This window comes from Crotalus tigris, unplaced genomic scaffold (genome assembly GCF_016545835.1).
Source record: "Crotalus tigris isolate CLP2741 ecotype Arizona unplaced genomic scaffold, ASM1654583v1 scf7180000018127.1262416, whole genome shotgun sequence".
Lineage (NCBI taxonomy): Eukaryota > Metazoa > Chordata > Lepidosauria > Squamata > Viperidae > Crotalus > Crotalus tigris.
In genome coordinates this window covers 97,558-115,058 of record NW_024096838.1, presented here as the reverse complement: position 1 = coordinate 115,058, position 17,501 = coordinate 97,558, and the positions used below count along the sequence as shown (strand labels likewise).

The 17,501-nt window shown below is 42.5% G+C and overlaps 1 protein-coding gene across 2 annotated transcripts; it reads right to left on the bottom strand.

The window, feature by feature from the left end:
- Positions 1-4,598: 4,598 nt before the first annotated feature.
- Positions 4,599-17,400, bottom strand: LOC120310175 (zinc finger protein 501-like). Of its 2 annotated transcripts, XM_039348305.1 has the most exons (6): positions 17,267-17,400; positions 15,040-15,645; positions 8,810-8,921; positions 8,614-8,681; positions 8,086-8,214; positions 4,599-6,807 (listed from the first exon to the last, which is right to left on the bottom strand). In XM_039348305.1, exon 6 carries the CDS (start codon positions 6,722-6,724, stop codon positions 5,504-5,506), a length of 1,221 nt encoding a protein of 406 aa, XP_039204239.1. In that variant the 5' UTR covers positions 6,725-6,807; positions 8,086-8,214; positions 8,614-8,681; positions 8,810-8,921; positions 15,040-15,645; positions 17,267-17,400; the 3' UTR covers positions 4,599-5,503. The 2 variants fall into 2 exon arrangements, with proteins under 2 accessions (XP_039204239.1, XP_039204238.1); XM_039348304.1 differs by lacking the exon at positions 17,267-17,400 and adding an exon at positions 17,190-17,208 and having other exon boundaries at positions 4,599-8,214.
- Positions 17,401-17,501: the final 101 nt, after the last annotated feature.

The window sequence follows — 17,501 nt, the reverse complement described above, 5'->3', positions numbered from 1 at the left end:
CCCTAGGCTTGCAAATGAGGCAGACACTCCCCCCCCATCAGAATGGAAGCTTCCGGGGGAGCATGACCTCTTTTGCAGAGAATTTGTGTTTGAACTTGCACGATATTATGGCACCAAGGAGCCTCCATTGTCAGTGTGAAAATCATTTCCAAACCGACTCGACTCTCCCTCAAAGGGAAAGAATCCACGGCCAAAACAGATTTGGCAAGGTGAGTCTGGCACAGCAAGAAGGGAGTGGGAAGCATGGTTTCTTACTGGGTTGGGGAGGCTTGGGGGCCTGTTCCATCACTAGCCCCCATGCCCTTTCCCACTGTGAGATACCTCATGTGCACTCGCATGTGTCTTAACGAGCATGGGAGTGATCTTGTTCGAGTACGAGATTCATTCTGTGTTTTCGAGTTACGCGTGAAATATGCAGGCTCCATTATATTCGTAACTCGAGGACTACCTGTATGGTCTACCGGTGGTACGTGTTCTTTTTTCTATTCTTTTTTTCTATTTTTGCTGCTTTTTCTGCAGCTGCAAGAATTCTATCCAGGGAGGAAATACAATGCTTGCTCATGTTATTTGTCCTACAACTGACATGATGCATTCTGTTTGTGTAAGAGATTTGGGGTTGTATTCTTAAATATTGAAGAATGAAGCTGCCAGAGAGACTTAATAGTGCCTACATGTAAAAAAAACAAACAAACGAAAGTTTTGTAAAGGCTGAGTTTCCAAAGAGCCACATTTTGCATAGCCCCAAGGCTATGCAAAATGTATATAGTAAATATATACCCTATGATTTGGTAGGTGGATTTAATTATGTTTCTTTCCGGCGCTGATCCTGGCACTTCCGCTGAGCCCTGACAGTCTGAAGGAAGGAAGGAAAGAAGGAGGGACGGAGGGACATCCCGCCCCCGATGGTAACCACAATGTTAACGTGGCTCTCAATGAAATTGAGTTTGATACCCCTGATATAAAAGTTTGTTAAGTGAATCTGGTTTCATCATTGACTTTGCTTGTCAGGTTGCAAAAGGGGATCACATGACCCCAGGACACTATGACCGTCATAAATATGAATTAGTTGCCAAGCATCTGAATGTAAATCATTTGATCTTGAAGACGCTGAAACGGTCATAATTGTGAAAAATGGTCATAAGTCGTTTTTTTCAGTGCTGCTGTAACTTCGAACAGTCACTAAGCAAACTGTTGTAAGTTGAGGACTACCTGTATTTTATCACTTTTTTCCTTTTATTTTTTTGGGTCAAGTTTTTGACACCTTGCTAATTGACAGGTGCTATTTGGATATTACTATATCCTAAAAGTGGTACAATGGATGAAAAGATTGAAAAGCCCTGGTCTAATACTCAGAAAGTCTTTTGCACATGCATTTCAGGGACTTCTTGTCATTCTGTCTCCTTTTTGTGGAAGAAGAACTCTTTTTTTTTTTTTCAAAATAATTTTTATTAGTTTTCCATTTTACACCAACCCATCTTAAGAACTCACGTGAAAACACGGTGGTCCATTTTTTTTAAACAAAACACACAATAACATAGTAAATATATACCCATTATTTCTTAAACATTTCCCTCACTATCTATATAGAATATTATAAAGAAGTTAATACATTTCAAATAAATTCATTCATTACTATGTCTAACCATCAATTGCATTAATCAATAAAAAGTTTTTATTCTATAGAGACCTATTTTTCTTCACATATTTAAACTTAAGCTTTATAAACTCCATTTCTTTAAAAACATTATAATCTAATCAATGTCTTTCTAAAACCAATTCATTCAATAATATAGCATTTCATTCAAACTATAAAATTAAAAATCAACTAAAATTCTCTGTTATTATAAATTAATTAAAACAATTCTAAAACAAATTTCCATTAAATATATCACTCTATATAAATTTCATTAATCATTAAAAATTTATAAACTCATTATATCCCAAAGATCCTGTATCATGCTTTCTTAATTTTACGAATATTTAATCTTAAACTAGCGTGTTCATTTACTTTTCAGGTGCCCCAAGTGATTTTTTATTTAAGCATTATTAATTCCAAAGATAAATTCTAATCTTTCTCACCAATCTTCTATTATTTTTCACTGTTTCTCCAAATCTCCAATAATTAATTCTATCATTTCCTATATTTCAAATCTTTTCTCATTGTACCATCTCTATTATTAAAAGCATGTTAAACCCTTTTAACAAAGTCCAAAACCAAAACAATCCAAATCACTATAAGGCCTTTACCACATTACTATAATCAAATTTAATATTTGTATCTTATTCTAGGTTTCCTTCTAATCCAGTGGTTCTCAACCTTTCTAATGCCGCGACCCCATAATACAGTTCCCCAGGTTGTGGTGACCCCCAACCACTTATACATCTCCGGGTGCCAGGGGTGTGGCCAAAGAAAAGGGGGAAAAAATGGTGGACAGCCTAGTTTGGCGACCCCTATGAAATGGTCATTCGACCCCAAATGGGGTCCCGACCCACAGGTTGAGAACCACTGTTCTAATCCAAACAGGTTTCCATAATTGGGCCTCCGCCTGCCACGCTCTACACTCCAAAAAGAAAACTCCCCTTATACATTTTGTAAAATTAGTGTAAAAGTTATACTTAATCTGAATGGCTCGTAACAGAACATCCTTTGCCCTTTTTTTTAACATTAAATATATTTCACTTAAAATCCTTTCTTTTGTATCATCCTCTTTGGTCACATGTTTCTCTTCTTCCCATGTTTTTTTCTTTGTCTCAGATTCAAATGGGATCCACAGTCCAACTTGTCCTTCTGAGGCAAGATCATCCAGTTCCATATCATAAGTCTTTTGTCCACTGACATCAAGTTTTTTTTCCAAAATTAATTGATTGTCCAACTGTGGGTTTATTTCTTCCACCTTAGCAAACAGGGCACAAGCCTCTTGTGTATAAACTGATGTTTCACTTAGTCCTTGCCTTTTACTTTGTCGAAACAAAGAGATCTCCTTTGAACAAGCAATTATCTTCTCCGTGTTTTCCCAGATTTTTTCCAAGATATAAGTAAGATTTACACTGGTTTCCTCCATCTTTCTTATCTTTCAAATCCTTATCCTTTTAAAGGAGACTATATTTAAGAAACAATCACAATATCCGTCTCCTCCCAGTTTCCACGCCTTTTTCCTTTGTACAAAATGAAAGACTTTCCAGCGAAAATAACAAGTACAATGAGTAAATTTGTCAAAGAGTGTCTCTCAGAAAGTACTCAAATGTTCAATCCGTCCAGACACCATAAAGATAGAAACAAACAATATTCTCCAAGCGTTATAAAAAATTTTCTTGAGGCTCCCAGTATCCAAAAATAAAATCAATAATTAAAAGCAAAATAGAATTAATCCTTTGTGCTTCTCTTCCCCCATTTAAAAAGCCACTTCACTGGGAAAGGGAATAATTCCAAACAAAAAAAAAAAAAGAACTTTTCACAGGCAACAGAAGATAGGGGTAAAAGGAAAAGTCTCACCAAGTTCTCCCCGGGGGGTCCGTTTGCTTAGTTGATATTGTGGCTTGCGGTTGGCGCAGCTAAATAATCGGCCATTTTACTGGCTGATCTTTACCCTGTCGGCCCAAAGAAGATACTCGATGCACATAGGACGTTGCCGCTCCTCTACAACATCCAAGAAGCCTCCTCAACGGTAGACACTCCTCCAGAGCGTCTTTTTGACCCTCTAAGGGGTCTACCGGCAGGGGAAACTCAATCGGCAAAGGGACGACTCCCTTCACTTGACCACACTGCCACGAATTGGAACCGGAAGCCCTGGAAGAGGAACACTTCATCCTGAAACTTTCTTCATCCTCAAATTAGTATCTATATGATTATTCTCTCACATCATGTGGAGTTTTGACCGAAAAAAGTTCCCTGCTTCTGCAGTCATACTGATTGACTTAAATTCAGTTTTTCACAGTGTACCTCCTCATATTCCAGAGGAAGTTTGCATTCTCATTTCCGCTATAGAGGAAGAAAGATTTAAAGTTTTGACTTGAACAGATGCATCAGGGAGATGCAGCTCCTTCTGCTTCTAGCACAGTGGTTCTCAACCTTTTTAATGCCGCGACCCCCAACCGGTCGTAAGTCAAGGACTACCCAACTGGTCGTAAGTCAAGGACTATCCAACCGGTCGTAAGTCGAGGACTTTCCCTGCCTGGGAGCACTGCGCATGTGTGGTGCTGCCCGTGCCAGCCGAGGCATAGCTGGCAAGCGGCAGAGACGGAGCAGGCCGACCACCAACTGGGCCATCAGCTGGCCCAGCCCAAGGGAGGTAAGGCACTCGCCAGGCCCCACATGCGCCAGCAACCCTCCCTGCGCCCGCCGGCCTCTCAACTCCCACCCCTGGCCGTCTTTTACTTACATTTTTAGTAGTTGCTCAGCAGGGAGGGGTGGAAGCTTCCAGACAGCTTGCCTTCGCTGCAGACAACTTGCAGCACTGTCTGCAGACTGGGGCTTTTGGCGGGCTCAGCAGGGCAGAGACAGCCTGAACAATTCCTATTGGCTTTTGAAAGCCAATAGAATTAGACTCTATTCAAGAGAGCCTATTCTATTGGCTTTCAAAAGCCAATAGAATAAAAGGGAGTAGCACAGCTAAGGAAAAGGGGAAAAAATGGCGGACTGCGTTGTTTGGCGACCCCCATGAAATGGTCGTTCAATCCCAAATGGGGTCCCGACTCATAGGTTGAGAACCGCTGTTCTAGCAGAAGCCACACCTATTAAATGTCTGCCTGATCACATCACTCTTAGAGCAATCACTTTCCAGCTCAATACTGGGATACATTCTCAGCTGAGCCCCTTGTCCACACTGAATACACTGAGGTAGGGATTGTAAATCCAGTAGCATTAAGTATAAATTAGAGGCTCTGATGTTACACTGTCACCAGATTTTTCCTTTTTGAACATTCTTGTAATTTAGCACAATATCCCAAGACGTTTCCAGTTTCAACATCTTAGAATTCATTATATAACTTCTACTGACAGCTATACAAAGCTTAGGTGCAAAACAATTGCTACTTAAACTGCTCTATTCATAAAGTATCTTCTTTAGCATCACATTTACTTTGTCATTTATATTTACTTATAGCTTCTGCAAGTCTTTCCTGATTTATGTCTTTCCCATAGTATGCCTGAAAATAAATTTTATTGGAGATTTGTGCTTTATAATCGAAAATAGGATAAACATGAAGAAAAAAGATGTTCTCTTATTTATTTGAAATGGCATAACCTTCAAATGACACCAGCTACAAAAATCCATTCCTCATGATTAAAACACCACATGCCTAGCATTTGGTTTCCATCTGTATATTCATCTCTCTTGGGCTTCACGTTGTGTCGGTCAGACTCAAAAAACCCTTTCCTAATTCAATAAATTAGAAAATGCATATATTTCAACAACTAAGCATAACAATGAAACAGAATTATATGGAACATTCGGCCATTGGTCCCCTTGAAGTTTTTTTCTTATTTCACAGACTTACAGAGATTCTACACTGTGTGGGTCCTTTTATGGTAGTTAAGATAACTGTTCAAAATAAAACTCTTTCCACATTCCATGCATTTATAAGGCCTTTCCTTTGTGTGGATCATTTCATGCATGGAAAGATTTCTGAGTGACCTCAAGCATTTTCCACACTCTGTGCATTCATATGTCTTCTCTCTTGTGTGGATCCTTTTATGTGAAGCAAGTCTTCTACTGTTCCTAAAGCTGTTTCCACACTCCATGCATTTATAGGGCTTCTCCCCAGTATGGGTCCTTTTATGGGTGTTAAGATGACTGCTGGTAGAAAAACTCTTTCCACATTCCATGCATTTATAAGGCTTCTCCCCTAAGTGGATCTTTTTATGGATGTTAAGATACCTCTTTGTAGAAAAACTCTTTCCAAATTCCATGCATTTATAGGGCTTCTCCCCTGAGTGGAACTTTTTATGGGTGGTAAGATAACTCTTCGTAGAAAAACTCTTTCCACATTCCATACATTTATAAGGCTTCTCCCCTGTATGGATCCTTTTATGGGAAGTAAGACTGCCGCTCGTCGTAAAGCTCTTTCCACACTCCATGCATTTATATGGCTTCTCCCCTGTATGGATCCGATAATGCGAAGTAAGAGCAGTACTAAAAGAGAAGCTCTTTCCACAGTCCATGCATTTATAAGGCTTCTCCCCTGTATGGACTCTTAAGTGTGAAGTAAGAGAAGAACTAGAAGTGAAGCTTTTTCCACAGTCCATGCATTTATAGGGCTTCTCGCCTGTGTGGATCCTTCTATGTAATCTAAGATAACTTCTAAAAATAAAGCTCTTCCCACACTCCATGCATTTATAGGACTTCTCTCCTGTATGGATCCTTCTATGTGACTTTAGATAACATCTAAAAATAAAGCTCTTTCCACACTCCATGCATTTATAGGGCTTCTCGCCTGCGTGGGTCCTTTTTTGTGATGTACGGGACCCATTTTTGTGAGGAAGAGACAAGGTCCATTTGTAACTTTTTCCACTGTCTCTACATATATAATCTTCTCCTTTGGTTTGAGTTTGGCAGTATTTATTTACATTTAATTTCTTTATGAATAACTTTTTATGTTTTCCAATATATTTCTTTTTTATTTTCCTTTGTTGGAAGACAGAGGCTTTAGTTGGTGCATGAATAGAAAATGAATTTTTCCAATCGCAGTTATTTGACTGGTTTCTCTCATGGCTTTCTACTTCCATTAGATCTGTGGCGTTCTTCGTATTGTACCCACGAGTGATCACTTGGAGTAGTTCCCAGGAATCTTCATATTCCTCTCCATTACCTTCACAGGAAAATAAAAATAACTTTAGGGAAAAAGAGCAAAGAATAGGAAGTTTGAAAATAATGAAAAAACAAATTGCTCCAATCTTGTCAGAGAAGCCCTTCAAGAATTTGATCTGGATTTTCTTGATTAAAATTTTGGAAGATAAATCTAGCTTTGTATGGCTAGGGCAAAATCATAGATTAAATATCAAATTCTCCAAAATTCGAACGAAAGGGAAAAGTTTGGATTGCCTGATTTGAAATTGAAATTTGTAGTCTGCTACATAGTTTGGATAATAAACAGGAGTTGATCAGAATAAAGAGAATGTTATAATTACAATGAGGGGAAAAAATCTAGAAAAACACATTTCAAAAAAGATATAAATTGAATTGCATTTTAATAAGTGAAATAAATATTTGATCCCCTATCAAACTGCAAGCTTTCTGGTTCCCAGGTGTCTTTTATAGAGGTAACGAGCTGAGGATTTGGTTTTCCTGATTTGAAATTGGACTTTGCATGTCATGGATCTTTGTGATATGATAAATTTAGGCTAAATCCACAGCAGGGGTGTCAAACTGCTGGCCCGTGGGGTGGATGCGTCATGGCAAACCGCACCCACCCCATTGCCGGCAATGGCAAAAAAGCCACAATATGTCATGAGACATCACGTGATGTTGTGAGTTTGACACCCGATCTATAGTTTAAAACCATAATATTAGAAATACCACATTGAGAATATGAAACAGATATAAAATCAGGCTATGCCCCAAAACATCTTCATGACTGTCAGCACAGGAAAAGACAATGGATCACATGTCGAGAGCCATTAGAACTTGAGATGCAGGAATACCAAACTAAGTCAAGAATGGCAAAAGGATATAACTGTCAGTCGTTTTCATATTGTCAGAAAGATTCCAGGTAGATAAAGGGAACTATAGTGTTCAACAAGATAAAGCAGAATTCGAATCTCCGTTGTGTACAAACGATACGTAATTGTTAAAACCTTTAATCAGGCTGAGGAATATGAACAGAAAAATATTCAGAAGTGTATAAATGTACCTCAGACTAATATCGGAAATGTCGACAAGATAAAGGATCATTTTGGGTGGACTTGTAAAAAAGCTAGAAAAGTTTGTATTCAAAGACATTCACTGATACTGAGAACTTTAAAGATTAATATCCAACTGTAATCAGAAGACCTTATGCTGGCACTAAGCAACAGTCATTGAAGATTGTCTCTGAGTATGATAACTGTAATGAGACTTTTATACACAAAAAACTGGAAGGGCTCTTAACCAAAGAGGTCACGTTCCTATGATTTTCCAGCATGACTTCCCAATGCAGCGCTTTTTGGTCGGCATCCAGTTGAGACCACTCCTCTTCAGAGAAATACACAGCCACCTCCTTAAAGGACACAAGGCCATTCTGAATGACAAGAAAACAGAACAAAAACAGGGAAGATTTTAAAGACAAACAAAGATGTACATTTCAGGCCATTCAGTGAAAGGAATCCCACTTGTCGTCTGGATTGTTTGGTCCCAAATTCTAGGCACAAATTGGAATATTAGAAATTCCTCTAAAGGATGAAGGGCCTTGATCTGCCCACCCCCTTTGATTTTAACAATCTCTTCATCTTTTAACCTGGTGCCATTATTTTTCTTATCACTGGCTATAAACAAGGCGTTTTAGAAGCTGTAAGGTGCCAATGTGATTCCTTTCGTTATTATTGAGTAGCCTTGCACAATTCCACTTCAAAGAATTAATAAAAGAATCACTATTCAGCAAACACTAACACTGAAAATGTTATTTCTTATCATCTCTTACTTGAGTTGGAGTTTCAACCACTCTTTCAGCATCACCATAAAAAGGAGTCAAATTCGTTCTATTCTTCCCTGTGAGGGAGACAGAATTTTTAAATGGATAATTAATAAAATAGCAGAAGGCATTCTACAGAAGAGAAGAGATAGAGAATGTAAGACAGCTGGGACCTCTCTTGGGAAAGGGTGGAACTTTTGATTACCATCTGAGATGTCCTGAGTTGCGGATTCCTGATAGATCCTCCTGGAAAACCGCTCCTGATGAGTATTTGATGGATTCCTCCTCATAGGATCTCTGGTTTGCAGAATGAAAGACTTGAAATAGGAGGCAGGAGAAAAGAAAAGAAAAATAAATAAGATATCACAAAACATGAAGCGGATTCTTCTTCTATAGAAACAATATCTCTCAATGAGGCTAGAATGTAAGAAAGAAACAACTTGTCAGAATCCAATTATATTTCATCTTTAAATTATCAAATATAGAAACTCCCAATTCTGCCTTCTCTGGATTCTGCCATAAGAGGGAGAGAAGGGGGAGAACAAAGGGGCTTTATGGCCCTCACTTCCTTCCTTACACTTCAAAGAGCTGAATGCTGAATGTGTGTTTATTGTAACCTCGAAGCGTTAACATACCAAAGGAGGGTAGTTGCCTTTCATGTAGTTATCTGAAGTCCCCATGCAGACGGAAGAAAGAAGAAAGGGGGTGGAATTGTGATACTTGAAACTATCACTGGAAGGGGGGTTGATTGGGTGGGACTACTGGGGAACCCCTTAAAACCTTGAATGGAAGAGCTTGAACCCCAAGTCCTGTCTAGCATGCCTGCAAACATTTTCTCTTAATAAAGGATTCCTGTTGGAAGAATTATTCCAAGAGTTCTGTCTTCTTAAGATGCAAAGTGGGGTGGGTCCTTACATTAGACAGGACTTGCAAAATTAATCCACCTGGAAGGGAGACCCTTGCCGGGGGATTTTGCAAAAAATTTACCATGTCAGACAATGGAGAAAGAGAGGGGGAAAACTCCCTGGAAAGAGAGCCGCTGACCCAGTTGGAACCTTGCCAGATGTTGGGATCTGAGAGGTCAGATTCCTCGGGAGAAGAAGTGGTGGAGACACAAGACCACAAGCCTCGCTGGTCGATGAACGTTGGAAAGAAAAGTGAGTGGAGAAAGGAATCAAGAAAGGTGACCCTGAGACGGGGGACCAAACAACCAGAATGGAAGCAGGAGATGGAGAAATCCCTGCACGCAAGTGAAGAGGGAGGAAGCTGGGTACCGTACTCAGACTGGATCCTAGAGAAAGCTATTGACCTGATGAAGAGAACTCTCAGCTCCCTAGGAGAGGAGAACACTGAGCCCTACGGCCGCCCCAGTTCCTGGAGCCACAAAGGGAGAGACACCGAGGGGGACGTGGAACCTGCAACCCCAGGGACATCTACTGATCCAGGAGCCCCCACCCCCTACCGGACCACAGATGGCAATCTGGACGGAAGACACTACCACCCACAACGGAGGCACCGATCCATTCCAAGACGTTCACCGTTGGAGGTGAAATTCAAAGGGGAGCCAACACGCTTGGGGTTTTTCCTAACCCAAGTACTCAGCTACATGGAGGAATATGGGCAGGACATTCCCAGCGACAAAGCCCGCATCCGGATCGTGCAATCTGCCCTGGATGGACCAGCTGCGGATTGGGTAGTGAACTTGCATGACTCCAATGCCCCAGAACTCAGTAACTTCAACCGTTTCATGTCCTCTTTGAGAAGACGATTTGAAGACCCCCTGGCTGATCGCAAAGCCCGTGAAAGAATAACAACGATGAGGCAGGGCAAACGCCCAGTGGCCGAGTATACACAAGAATTCCGGGCCATTGCCAGCAAACTGAATTGGCCAGAAGACATCCTCCTTGGCCATTTCAAAGACGGACTAAACTATGATCTATATGATGCTTGCCTGCCCCGAGGGGACCCACATCGACTTGAGGAATGGTACGTCTTGGCAGAGGAAGCAGAGATCGACATATTGAAGAGGCACCGCCGAAGAAAACAATGGAGCCGCCCCCCGCCTGAGCTGACACACCAACCGGTGAAATCATCGGATACAGCCAAGAAGCAAATGGGGTGTTTCAAGTGCGGAAGAGAAGGGCATCGAGCTGTAGAATGCCGCTCAAAGGCCCCCCAGCACAACCCAGACAGATCCCCAATCAACAAACCCAGAGGGTATTCAGCTAAGCCAAAAGAAACAGCCATGAAAATGATGGAAATTGCAGAAACCCCCACCTCTGCTCACCAAGGGGAAAGAACTCCAGCCTACACCACAGGGACGGTGGATGCCTCAGATGACAGCTCGGAGGGCGAACCCCTGGTAAGTGGATGTATCACACCCATCTTCAAAACAGTGAGTATATTAATCCCCCCCATGCCCGAAGCTGTGAAGGTGAAAGCCTTAATAGACTCTGGCTGCACCCGCTGTCTCATTAGCCCAACACTCGTGGGGAATCTGGGCATCCCATCCAGGAGACTGGAACAACCAATCTCATTTGGCCAGCTAGATGGATCCATAGCAGGGGGGGTGCCAGCTACCCTAGCCACTCTGCCAATACACCTCTCCCTGGGCAACCATGAAGAGGACTTAACGTTTGTGGTGACCCCAGGTATGGAATGCCCAATGATTCTAGGGATGGAATGGTTGAAAAAATGGAACCCCTGGGTAAATTGGAGGACGACAGAAATCAAATTCCCGAAGGGGGACCCTATGGACTTAAAACCCCAAGGGAGGCTACCAGAATCAAGAATAGAAAAAGCATCCATAGGAGAGGAAAAAAGATTAACAGAAATACCAGAGGAATATAGGGACCTTGCTGAAGTCTTCAGTGAGGAGAGGGCGAATGAGCTTCCCCCCCACCGACCCACAGACTGTACCATTGAATTCAAGCCTGGGGCAAAACTCCCGAAGCCCAGATTATACTCCATGAGCCCAAAGGAGAAGGAGGAAATGGAAAGATTTATAAAAAAAAACCTGGAGAGAGGTTTCATTGAGCCAGCCAAGCCTAAAGTGGCTGCCCCGGTCCTTTTTAGAGAGAAGAAGGATGGCTCTTTACGTTTATGCGTGGATTATAGGGCCCTGAATACAATCAGTGAAAGCAACCTATACCCGCTGCCCCTCATGAAAGACATGCTGTCACACCTATCGAAAGGGAAAATTTTTTCTAAACTAGACTTAAGGGAAGCTTACTATCGCGTGAGAATCAAGGAAGGGGACGAATGGAAGACTGCATTTAACTGCCCCATGGGGTGCTATCAATTCAAAGTCTTGCCATTTGGATTACAAGGGGGCCCTGCAGTCTTTATGCAATTAATCAATGACGTTCTAAGGGAGCACCTATTTAAGGGGGTCCTTGTTTACTTGGACGACATTCTTATCTTTACTGAAACAAAAGAAGAACACGTCAAACTTGTCAGAGCGGTTTTAAAGAAGCTGCGAGCCGCTCACCTATATGCCAAACTCTCAAAATGCGAATTCCACCAGGAAAGGATAGACTACCTAGGCTATCGCATATCCCCACAGGGCATTGAAATGGACCCAGAGAAGGTCAAAGCAGTACTAAATTGGGCACCACCCCGCACAAGAAAGCAACTACAAAGTTTCCTGGGCTTTGCAAATTTTTACCGCCAATTCATCCCCTCATTTGCACAGATAGCCTTGCCCCTCACTAACTTACTAAAAACGAAGGGAACATCCTCAGTAAAACCTAGCCAGCCACTAACATGGACAATGGAGTGCCAAGCAGCTTTTGAGAGACTAAAGAGACTTTTTTCTGCCGAACCACTACTAAGGCACCCAGACATGGACAAGCCCTTCATAATACAGGCAGATGCAAGTGATGTGGCAGTGGAGGCTGTGCTATTACAAGAAAATGATGATGCAGTATTGCAACCCTGTGCATATACATCCAAGAAACTCACGGAAACAGAACAGCGCTGGCCCGTATGGGAGAAGGAGGCTTATGGGATACGTTGGGCATTACTCACGTGGCGACAGTTCCTGGAAGGCAACAAAATCCCCTTCCAGGTGTGGACTGATCACAAAAATTTAGAAGCCCTGAAAACTCCCAGGAAACTCAATCCCAAACAAGCCCGCTGGTCCCAGCATTTTCACCAATTCCAATTTAAGCTCAAACATTTACCAGGAAGAAAGAACTTCCTGGCAGATGCACTATCTCGCATGCCCCAATATAACAGCGCACGAACCACAGACTCTAGACCAATAATGGCAGAGTCACAACTGGCAGCGCCAGTAACCACAAGAACCCAAGCCAAAATAAAACCACAACTGGACAGCCAAACTGGGATTGAATTCAGAAAAAGTTTGGAAACAGATGAATGGTTCCAGAAAAACAAACATGTGTGCACAATGAGAGACGGATTGCCTTGGGTAGGGGAAAAGTTATATATACCAACAACTCAAAGACTAACTTTCATGCACCTTTGCCATGACACAAAATCAGCAGGGCATTTTGGATTTGTAAAAACTTTACACTTAATTAAACGGCAATTTTGGTGGCCATCAATAAAAAAGGACATAGAAAGTTATGTTGCCAGCTGCCCAACCTGTGCATCAGCAAAGAGGTTGCAAGGGAAATCGCCAGGGCTATTACAACCAGTGGCAAGTCCCTCAGCCCCCTGGAGGGAAATAGCCATGGATTTTATAGTGGAATTGCCAGAAAGCAATGGGAATACTGTTATCTGGACAGTCACGGACCTATTTTCCAAACAGGTGCACTTTATCCCTTGCCAAAAAATTCCCACTGCAAAGGCCTTAGCAAAACTTTTCATCCAGCACATTTACAGATTGCACGGGGCACCCCAACGCATCATCTCTGATAGGGGAGTGCAATTTACGTCTGCATTTTGGAAGGAATTTTTATCCCTCTTAGGGACCACTCAGGGATTGACATCTAGCCACCACCCTCAAGGAGATGGACAAGCGGAACGCTGCCAGTCGGTACTTGAGCAATATTTGAGATGTTTTTTAAATTTCCAACAGAGTGATTGGACGGACTTACTTCCTTTTGCAGAAGTTGCCTACAATAATGCAGTCCACTCCAGCACAGGCTACACTCCTTTTCAAATAGCCAACGGTCAAAGTTTCAACCCTATGCCAGAGTTAACCCCAAAAGAACCAACGATCCCTTCACTGAAAGAATGGATGGAAAACCTACAAAACACCTGGCCAATAGTCAGAAAATCACTAGATGAAGCTAGGCGGGCATACAAAGCACAAGCCGATAAAAAAAGGGTTGAGCCTACACCATTCATTATAGGAGAAATGGTGTACTTATCTACAAAATACCTAAAGTCCCTACAGCCCTGTAAAAAACTTGGACCAAAATATATAGGACCTTTTCCAATTAAAAGAATCATAAATCCAGTAACAGTAGAATTAGAATTACCCAAAAACCTCAGGCAAATACACCCAATTTTTCATTGCAGCTTGCTGAAAAGAGAGCATCAGTCACATCTACGGCCAAAAATCCCCCCACCACCACCTCCACTCATGGTGGAGGGTGAACAACACTTCGAAATAAAGGAAATCCTTGATTCTAGGAGATATCATGGGGCAACTCAGTACCTAGTTGCCTGGAAACACCTACCTCCCTCACAAAATGAGTGGGTCCATAAACGTCATGTCAGAGCCCCGAAGCTATTGAAGAAGTTTCACACAGAGTATCCTAACAAGCCTGACTAAATTTTATACTTGTGTTTTCTTTCAGGTGGATCTCTCTTATTGTTAAGAGGGGCCGGATGTCAGAATCCAATTATATTTCATCTTTAAATTATCAAATATAGAAACTCCCAATTCTGCCTTCTCTGGATTCTGCCATAAGAGGGAGAGAAGGGGGAGAACAAAGGGGCTTTATGGCCCTCACTTCCTTCTTTACACTTCAAAGAGCTGAATGCTGAATGTGTGTTTATTGTAACCTCGAAGCGTTAACATACCAAAGGAGGGTAGTTGCCTTTCATGTAGTTATCTGAAGTCCCCATGCAGACGGAAGAAAGAAGAAAGGGGGTGGAATTGTGATACTTGAAACTATCACTGGAAGGGGGGTTGATTGGGTGGGACTACTGGGGAACCCCTTAAAACCTTGAATGGAAGAGCTTGAACCCCAAGTCCTGTCTAGCATGCCTGCAATCATTTTCTCTTAATAAAGGATTCCTGTTGGAAGAATTATTCCAAGAGTTCTGTCTTCTTAAGATGCAAAGTGGGGTGGGTCCTTACACAACTATCTCCAGTTTATCTTCTAGAATGGATAATGGAACCATGTCCTGCAAGAACTAGTGAAACATTGCCATATTATGAAGAGCAGAAAAGTAGGGAAGGGAGGGGTGAAAAATTCAAACACATTCTTCTGGATTTCAAAAATGAAGGTCTCTCACCTGAAATTCGATTTGTTCCTTCTGCTCCTCTGCCTGACTCATGAGGAAGCCTTCCGCCAGGGCCACCACTTGGGAGCTGGTCTCTGCTCCACACTCACGCAACCAGTTTTCCATCTGTGGGGGCAGAAGGGTCAGCAGCTGCTCCAGAACAAGCAGGTCCAACATTTGGGTTTTAGTGTGTTTTTCTAACATCAGCAACTGACTATAAAAGTTGTGGAGTCGGCTGCAAAGTCCTCGGGGACCTTCAGTCTTCTGGTATTGGATGTTTCTGAAGTTCCAGGGCTGAATCTCTGAACGGATGATGGTTTTATTCTCCAGCATCTTCTGCCCAGTTCTTGCCCAGATCTTCCCACAGCTGCCAGGCTCAACAGCAGAGGGGCCTTTTCCAGTTCCCTCACTTGCTAAGGGTTGTTTCTGCATCCTTTGTCTGTCCTGGAAGGAAATTCCAGATAGGTCGGAGGAATCTTGCGGATCTACAAACACCTTTCTATTCATAGGACTATTCCTGTAACTTCAGGATTGACCACAAAGGATATCCAGGCCCTTCGCCCAAGAGTTAACTTTTTGTTGTTAGGAAGGTTGTTGAGATGACTCTAGTTTCTGCATCTGGGATGGAAAAGAAAATAAATTCAAAGAATGAGAAGGTGGTGGACTTAACCACTGAACAACATTCATCTTCATGAAAGCAAAGACTCAACATCATCAGACTTGACCATTGGGCACTATCTAACAAAATGAAATTCAGTGGGGAAAAAAGTAGGTTCTACACAGGCAAGAAAAATCAAATGCAGATATATAGATGGTACTTCTCAATAGTGGTAACTGTAAGAGGGATTTCAGAGTCCTAGTGGACAATCACTTAACTATGAGCCAGCAGTGTGCTGCAGCTGCCAAACAAGCCAACAGAGTTCTAGGTTGTATTAACAGAGGAATGGAATCAAGATCACCTGAAATGTTAATACTACTTTACAATGCCTTGGTAAGGCCACACTTGGAATCCTGCATCCAGTTTTCGTTGCCACGATGTAAAAAAGGTTTTCAGACTCTAGAAACAGTGCAGAGAAGAGCAACAAAGAGGATTAGGGGACTTGAGGCTAGAACATATAAAGAACTGTTGCTTCTGAATTGGGTATGTCTAGCTTAATGAAGAGAAGGACCAGGGGTGACATGATCTCAGTGTTCTCAGGGGCTTCCACAAAGAAGAGGGAGTCAAGCTATTCTCCAAAGCACCTGAGGGCAGGACAACAAACAATGGATAAAAGGTAATCAAGGAGAGAAGCAACCTAGAACTAAGGAGAGATTTTCTGACCGTTAGAAGAATTAATCAGTGAAACAACTTGCCTCCAGAAGTTGAGAAAGCTTCCATTCTAGAAGTTTTTAAGAAGAGATTGGTCAACCTACGCTTAGGGTTCATAGAGATGCCAGAAGTCAAGGAGCTTAAGAAACTGGAATGGAATGCAGAATTTTGATTCATGTTTCTTCTGCTTCAGGTTGAGACATTTAGGCATTTTAGACATTAATTAAGGAAGTTCCTCACTCTTGTTTTTAAGTTTGCATGTGTGTAAGTAACTGGAGCCATAGAGAAGAGAAAAGGAGGAAGTTCCAAAAATGCTTTGACCCGAGAAAGAAAAGTTGTCAGGTGTCTTAGTGAGGAAAAGGAAGAAGACCGCTAACATGGAATAATACTGAGTGAAATGATCCTGGGAAGGAACAACATTCTAACGATGCCATGAAGGTTAAGTTCACATCTGATGAAATAACAAGGAAAGGACCCTGGCTTAGGATGCTCAATTCGTTTTTCAGTGCTGGCTTTCGGGGAACAAAGTCATACTATAACACGAAGGCTGCTTCACACAATTTGCCCTGACCCCAAACTGGTTAATCAACCGGACAGGAAAAGTTCACATGAAACACAGGGCTTGAAACAACACACTTTAAATGATGTTCACCCACCCTCTTAAGCCTGGAGGATCTGATCCTAGTTTATTCTTTTCTCCAGGAGGATTTCCGGCAATCCTTCCCCTCCCCCACCCGATGCAGAGGCTCCCCACTCCCTTCTGGCAATCCCCATTTCTCTCCTTGGCTCCCCCCTCCGCCCGGTCAAAGCATGGGAAAGGGCGGCAGGGGAACATGGGACCGCGGACTCCCACCCCGGGGGAAGACTTGGCCCGTCTCCACGCTCCCTTCCAGCGCGGGACCCCTTTGCACGGGCAGAGCCGCCACTCACGAGTCTCGTCGGGATCGGCGTCTCCGCAAGGCTTCCCGGCAGCCTCTGCGCCTCTCGCAAAAGCCCCGATCCAGGCTCACAGAGGGAGAAAGGAAACAGAAAGGGCAGACTTGGGCCAGAGGAATAGCGCGGCGCATGCTCAGTTCCCTACTGCAGCTGAGCGCGACCTCCGGTGGACTCTGTGCGAACTGACACAATTTTTTTCCGAAAGGGCGGGAAAGAGTAGAAAGCGGAG

Bases quoted from the DNA above. Each gene is read 5' to 3' on its own strand.
- LOC120310175 (XM_039348305.1), bottom strand. From the start codon at position 6,724: ATGGAAGTAGAAAGCCATGAGAGAAACCAGTCAAATAACTGCGATTGG.